The following is a 7348-nucleotide window of genomic DNA, read 5'->3' as shown; positions in this document are numbered from 1 at the left end:
CCCCCCCCCCCCCCCCCCCCCCCCCCCCCCCGCCCCCTTTCTCCTGGTTCCTGTCATGCTCAGCAGTCAGTTGCATAGTCCCTGTTTCTCCTCTCCTGTCCCTAGAAGGGTTCTAGTGGAGGCTCCAGTGGTTGCTAAATGCTTTCCAAGTGTTTGTTAAAGGTGGTTCCTATTTCCCAAGTTTCTCAGTGTTTTGGAAGCCATAGTCTTATATCATTGCCTTTTTTATCTCTTTCAGATTCAGCTTTGCCTTTTAAAATGAGAAGTTAGCTTTTTTTGTCACTTGAGACCCTGCTAAACCCTGGGTTCAGGATATTTTATTTTTAAAAACTTGCCCCAACTCCTTTATGCCTTGAAATAGCCTGACTTTGGGGTGGCTACAATGAAGGGAAAGGCAGAGCCGCTGTGTGCTCTTCTGGCTCCGGCTGGCTTTTGTGCTGTTTGTGCCCACAGCAGCCCCGGCCAAGGTGCCAAAGACTGGCTGGCCCTCAAGGGAGCCCCTGTACACAGCTAATTCTTCAGCCTGTTGCTGCCTCTGTCCCTTCTCCCCCCCGCACATGCCGTAATCTGCTCTTTACCTCAGATTTGTATTCATTTTGTCAGAGAAGACCCCTTATTTCCACAACCGTAGCCTGAAGTCTCTTGGTGAGTTAGTTTCTCATTGAATGTCCCCTTAGGAACCAGCTTTAGGAGCCCTCCCAGCAGCTGAGTGTTGAGGTTTGATGATCACGTGCCTGCTTGTGTGGTTGCTGGTGAATAGGAAGCCTTGCTGACCTTGGATCCCCTTGGACTTTTGTGTAGTAGAGAGCGTCTAAGGGAGGCCCTGCACTTCCAGAGGAGCCGGTTCTGGGTCTTCCCTGCTCCAGAACACCTGCTTTCTTCCTCTGATGGTAAAAAGTTCCGTATTTCTTCTTGCTTTATGATTAGACCCTGGTCTGCACTGGCTTTTAGAAGCATTTTCCTTTTCCATTTCCAAGTTACAATATTTCTTTCTTAAGCTTTTATAATTTCTCCACACATGGTCTTTATTTAGGCTCTCGGGTCCCTGAGTTTCAGAGAAGCAGAGATCGTTGTTACCAGGTCTCCCCTGAGGTGATTGTTTGCTGATCAGTACTTTACCTCTACTTGTTCTCCTGTTCTTGTCGCATCTCCCCTCACCCCATCTCCATCTCCACTCCCCTTTTCTGTTACTTGATGGTTTTTTTTCCTTTGGGGAATCCTGGTTTCCTGAAGGGCCTAGTTCTCTTTCTGCCTTTGGCACAGCTCCAAACTGGTGGTTGCTAAAATCTAGTGGTCTGCCCCTTGACACCAGCAGACTGCTTCCAGCCCATTGAGGTGATGGACAAAAGCCTCCAGCTGGAGCCTTTCACAAAGGATAGTCTGTCACAGCCCCAGGCTCTGGACTGAAAAAGCCTTCTGGCTCCTGCGTGTCTTCCCTAGAAAAGCATCTCTGACGGTCACTCGCTTCTCAGTGGCATTTGAAGCTTGACAGTTCTGTGAGGTGGGGCTGCCGTCAGGAGCGCTGATTGGCCACGGCTCCCGACTGCTGAGCGTCACGGAGGGGCTTGGCACCCGGGGCTTCTGTCTGTGTGGCCTCTCGTGCTCAGCCCCGGTCTTTGAAAAGGCTCCGCTCCGGTGTGGGTGTGTTCTGGCAGGACGGCCGGCTTTCCTCCCCGGCCGCGGAGGGTAGGGGCGTTGGCCGCTCAGCTGGATGTCGCTGGTGCGGGGGACGCTGGGCCGGTGTTAAGTGAAGGCAGCCACTCCTTTGGGGGGCCGGGTGCTGACGGCTGACTTGCAGAGGGGGTGCAGTGACAGGCTGATCACTCACCAAGGACTTGACGATTCTTTCTTAGGACAAGATTGGTTTTCCTTTCCTTGATAATGGCTGGTTAACCAGTCTAGTGGAGAGCCTTCTTAGCCAGAAACCCCGATGCTGGAGAGAGACCAGGCCTCTCAAGTGAGTTACTTGTGCGGTGCCGTAGACGGTTAAGTGTCTTTCTGATGCTGAGCTTGGCCTGCTTCGGAGATGGCTTCCAGGAGCTCTTGCTGTGGTGGAGGAGTCTGGGGCCGGACCAGGGCTGTGATTGACTTACGGCAACCCTTCTCTCGCGTCTGTCTCTTCAAGGCAAACGGATGCACGTGCAGCTGTCCACCAGCCGGCTCCGGACCGCCCCCGGGATGGGAGACCAGAGCGGCTGCTATCGGTGCGGGAAAGAGGGCCACTGGTCCAAAGAGTGTCCAGTGGATCGGACGGGCCGCGTGGCAGACTTGACCGAGCAGTATAATGAGCAGTACGGAGCCATCCGCGCGCCCTACGCCATGGGCTACGGGGAGTCAGTGTATTACAGCAATGCGTACGGAGCGCTCGACGCTTACTACAAGCGATGTCGCGTCCGGTCTTATGAGGCGGTGGCGGCAGCGGCGGCGGCCTCCGCGTACAACTATGCGGAGCAGACCCTGTCCCAGCTCCCTCAAGTCCAGAACCCGGCCGTGGCCGGTCACCTCACCTCCACCTCCGTCGACCCCTACGATAGACACCTGTTGCCAGCCTCGGGAGCTGCCGCGGCTGCTGTCACTGCAGCCGCTTCCTCCTATTACGGACGGGACCGGAGCCCCTTGCGCCGTGCCCCTGCGGTCCCCGCTGTCGGAGAGGGCTACGGTTATGGGCATGAGAATGACCTGTCCCAGGCCTCGGCAGCTGTGCGGAATTCTCTGTACGATGTGGCGCGGTATGAGCGGGAGCAGTTTGCGGACCGGGCGCGGTACTCGGCCTTTTAAAGCTCGAGGTGAGAGTGGGGCAGTTCCCCTGTTGGGGTTTGGTTACCTCTGGCAGCCCCAGGGCCCAGGTTGCCATTCCCAGGAATGGGATTATGGGGGTGGTGTGGGAGGAGGGCGGGGATGAAGTCTAGCTGGCCGTTGCCTATTCCTTGGTGCTGTCTCAAGTCCCTGGCCCTCGTGGCAGATTTCCTAGGCCCTGCTGCTGTCGGCGTGGCGGGACAGTGCGCCTGAGCCTCCTGGCTCAAAGGGCCTCTCCTGATGGCTCGGCCGCCCGTTGGCTGGCGTCCTCTTCTTGATCTTTCGGTGAACCTGCTTTGTCACTATCGCTGTAGTTAGAGACTGACTTGAAATCATGCCCTTTCAGGTGACCCGCTGAGAGCGATCCCCTATGGGTGGCATCCCTGTGGGCTCCAGGCAAGGTTTCCCACAGGGCAAGATCAGACGGGAGAGCGTAGCAAGGGTCCCTTCTGTTTGGGAACACGTCAGTTAAAAAAAATGTTGTAGTGAGCAGAGTTTGCCGGTTAGGCTGCAGGGTGAAGCCTTCCTTTCACAAGCTCAGCCTCTTCCCCCAAGTACACTGTCCTCCCCCCAGTGTGAGATCTTGGGGTCCTGCACTGGGTATTCCCAAAGTCTTGGGGGCAGGTTTAGGCTTTAATCATTGACAGTAGCACTCAGACTTTTGGGACACCCTGTGTTCAGAATCCTGTCTTGTCTTACTTTGTTCAGTTTTATCATTATCTTGTTATTCTCTGCGCACTTGTGATATTCCCTCATCTTCTTCAAAGTCTTATATGGCTTCATTCATTTAAAATTGTAGTCTGGATACCTTTTAGTTTTAATTTTCTGTAATTGGAGAAACTCAGGAATTGTAGCTTCTGGCCCCCAAAGATGCTTTCAGGGCTCTTGCCTTTTTCTTCCACTCTGCTCTTTGGGCCCTGCAGCCCCTCTGGCCCCCTCCTGTCTCTGCACACTTTGGGAGCCCTGACTCATGGGAAGGTCCTCATTAGTTCCCTTTGTAGCAGGTGACTCAGTACACTTTCTGGAGGTGTCCTCTTTCCTGGACACTCTGATGGGAGGGAGGGAGGGGGGGTGGGGAATCTTCAGCCTGTTTCTCAGGCCGTAGTGGGGAAGGAGATGGTGTGTGCGCACAAGGTCTCAGCTGAATCACACCCAAGGCCCTGAACTCCTCCACCAGCACCCTCTCCCCAGATCTACACCGCCTTGACTGCTGAGGCTCTTCCCTGGAAACATTGGCTACTCAGGAGTCTTGGTGCTTGTCTTTAATTCCTAAAGCTGCTGTTAATTGAGAAGCCCTCCCAGCCTGTTATTCCCTGGAGACCTGATAGCTGCTTGCTCTCTCCCTTAGTGGCTGTCCTGGGGGACACACGGTTTCTTGTGATGAGGCGGCGTCAGACGCGGTTGCCTGTCAGTGGCTCCCCTTCCCCGTTCCACTGGGGGCCAGAGAGCAAGGGACAGGATTTTCTGAGCTTCCTGTGACTTTCTGGTTTTCAGGCTTTTCATTTTGGGGGAGGGTGAAGGTGACCTGACAGTTCATTGAGAGTGGGCAAGGCTTTGAAGGCCGTCCCAGGAGGGAAGGGAGGAGATGGATTTTCATGGCCACGTTGAGCTTTTCTTTACTGTAAGCCCCTGTATTGTGCTTTCTTTCAGGTGGGATGTGTTGGGGCTGAAGCCCCGGGCTGCGGTTGTGCATGAGAATTCACCCTTCGTGGTCCCCCATCTTCGGGATGTTTCACGGCTTTGTGCGTTGGGTCCCTCAGGAACCACGGACCTTAATTTAACCTTGCTGAGTTGAGACTGTCCTCTGCCTACCCTGCCGCCCCCTTGTTCTTCACTGCCTTCCCACGCCTGTTCTGTTCTCCCGGTAGCCTTGGCTATGGCCAGAAACTGTGGGGCAGGGCTTATGCTGTCTCCCCACTCATCTGCTTTCACTGGGTGTGGAGTTGGGGGATCACCACAGTTGCAGGGGGGGGACTCTGGCTCTTTTCCGTTTTGCCCCTGGTGGCTTGCGATGGGTAGACATGTAGAGTTGGTCACTTTTTTTTTTTCCAGTGAAATAAATGTTTTTCAATTTAGGGTGTGTCTGTTTTGCGAGAGTCCTTATCTGGGGGTGAGCTCCTGGGTCTTTTATCTGTCCCTGGAGGGGAAGTGGGAGACAGTTAATTTTGAATCATTTCTAGCCGCTCAGCTGCCCTTGTTGAGTGTGAGAGGGGAGGCAAAGCAGAGAAAGGACGTCTTCCTTAGATGCTGGAAAGCTGGTTTGTGCGTTGTTTGGCTGCAGGCTTGACTCCGTGACCCACTTGCTGATTAACTGGCCTGGCTCTTTCCTTTGAATATTGGCAGGCATGAAAAGTAACATTCCCAGATTGAGGAAATGCTGAATGTAGGCCTTTTAGTTTATGGGCAGTCTCAAGGTGTCCCTGATGTGGAGGCTGGTCCTCCCGTGTTGGGGTCTGAGGCCTCCGAGGCCTTTGCTTAGACATTCCGTCAGACCGCTTCATCGTAAAAGTATCTTTGGTTCCAGACAAAGAACGGGCGTCGTGAGCAGCCTGGGCCTTGCTACAGGAGGCTGAAGGGCCAGCAGACTCTGAGCTGTGCTAAAGCAGAGCCCCAGGCTCTGTCCGTATTCTGCGCAGAGATCTCTTCGTGGCTGCCGCTGACGGTGCCACTGCCGACAGACTCGTCATGGCCGCTGGCTCTGGGGGGAGACGAGTCCTCGGGCTCCTCGATGCCTGGCTCGGTGTTCTAGGGGTAGGTGCGGAGGGTAGAAGACCGGGTGGTGGATGTCGGGGAGCAAGGTGATGTGATGTAGACAGGGCTGGTTTTTGCATTCTGCTTTGTTTTTAAAGAAACATTGACTAAAATTGTGTCAGAGGCTAGAAGTCGCATAGTTGGATATTTGGCCGGGACCCAACTTAGCCATCTTGGGAGTTTTCTAGAACCGAGGGAAGCGTGACTCTCCTTGTTACCTACCCCCAAAAGGTGCTTCTTGAGAGATACTCAATGAGAGTAAGTGGAATGCTTGGTAATACTGAGTTTAAGTGGCCTTTAACCCCAGGCTGTCGGAAGGCTAGGGAAATTTGCTGGAATGAGGTGGCTGAACTTAATTCTTCTGGATCGTAGTTTGAGAGTCAGTGTGGCAGAATGGGTGGAAGGCTGGCGCCAGAGTTAGGAAATCCTAAGTCATCCACTGCGTGTGTGAAGTGGGCAAGGAAGGCACTGCCTCAGGGTGCTGCTGCCAACCAGCACTGAGCCTGCAGGCCGCAGCGAGGGGGTCAGTCTGCACCCGTGGGGAGGGGCATCTTTACAGGTATATCCTTACTGCTCTAAATCCCGGTAAGAGCCTCGAGCCTGTCCGGGGACAAGGAGGGGATGAATTAGCATCTAGTCCAAGGGAAGGGGAAGGCACCTCTTTCTTCAGGCAGTGTAGGGGCAGGAGGGCATCACTAGTGCTCTTCTCAGTGAGTGAGCAGTGTGTCTGGGTCTGAAGCACCTCTTTTGTTCCCCTGGAGGAGGAGGAGGAGGAGGAGGCCCTTTTCTGGCCCCCCTGGTTGTTCTGGGGGGGGGAGGGGCGTTCTGATCCTGACCAGAGGCTTCTCCACTCTGCGGTGGCAGAGGGCCGGGGCAGTGATGCTGCCAGGGTAGAGCATAGCACAAGCAAATGGGGCAGGGCAGAACGGCACAATCTTGATTGGAGGAGGGCATGTCACACTTGAACCTAAAGGTAGTGTCTTACCTGGGTAGAAAGGAAGGCATTTATGACCACACCTCTTACCTGGCATCCTCTTCAGCCGTTGGAAAGGTGGGCCGGACCACTTGGCTCCAGTCTCGTGGATGTCACCTGGAGACATGTGCCAGTGACAGGTGCCGAGGGCTGGGGACAGTGGAGGGGGTGGGGCAGATGGCGGCTGGATTTTGAGCAGAGCCTTAGGAATTCAGCAGCTTGGAGCGAGGTGCCTCCGACATGGCTACCCTGGGCTTCGTGCTACCCTAAGTCGTTTTGTCATGATTTGGGTGAAGGTGCCGATGATGCTTGAGCTGAGGGGGGAGAGCCCCACGTCACCTCAGCAAGCTGGGTGCCAGGCTGAATCTTAATGGGATAGAACAGTGTAACTTGGGTTCAGAAAATCAATTTCTCAAATATAACATAACACAAGGGAGGTGTGGTTTTACAGTGATGTTTCTGAAAAAACCTTGGGGACTTCAGTGTATTTTGAGCTGGATGAAATTGTTGTTTAGTCATGTCAGTTGTTTAGTCAGGGGTCTTTGTGACCCCTTTTTAGGGTTTTCTTGGCAGAGATAGTGAAACGGTTTGCCCTTTCCTTCTCGTTTATTTTACAGATGAGGAAACTGAGGCAAACAGGGTAAGTGACTTGTCCAGGGTCATACAGTTAGGGTTTGAGGCAGGATTTGAACTTGGGTCCTCCTGACTTTAGGCCTGGCACTCTACCCACTGCACCACCCAACTGCTCCCTTGGATGTGATGCAGCCCCCTAAAATGTCTCGTGCTCTTAAGATGCGTTGAGAGGCATCCTGGACAGCAGGGATGTCC

General features: G+C 54.1%; 1 protein-coding gene across 1 annotated transcript in view; it reads left to right on the top strand.

Moving 5' to 3' along the window:
- Positions 1-4844, top strand: part of LOC114038822 (RNA-binding protein 4B-like) — a 6482-nt gene extending 1638 nt beyond the window's left edge. Inside the window, 3 exon segments of the mRNA XM_027856295.1 lie at positions 2126-2436; positions 2438-2786; positions 4447-4844. Of these exon segments, the coding sequence (XP_027712096.1) occupies positions 2126-2436; positions 2438-2786; positions 4447-4466 (680 nt within the window). The 3' untranslated portion in view covers positions 4467-4844.
- Positions 4845-7348: the final 2504 nt, after the last annotated feature.

Source organism: Vombatus ursinus, unplaced genomic scaffold (genome assembly GCF_900497805.2).
Source record: "Vombatus ursinus unplaced genomic scaffold, bare-nosed wombat genome assembly UNPS02011369.1, whole genome shotgun sequence".
NCBI lineage: Eukaryota > Metazoa > Chordata > Mammalia > Diprotodontia > Vombatidae > Vombatus > Vombatus ursinus.
The sequence above is the reverse complement of the archived record's forward strand: the minus strand, read 5'-3'. Positions and strand labels throughout refer to the sequence as shown.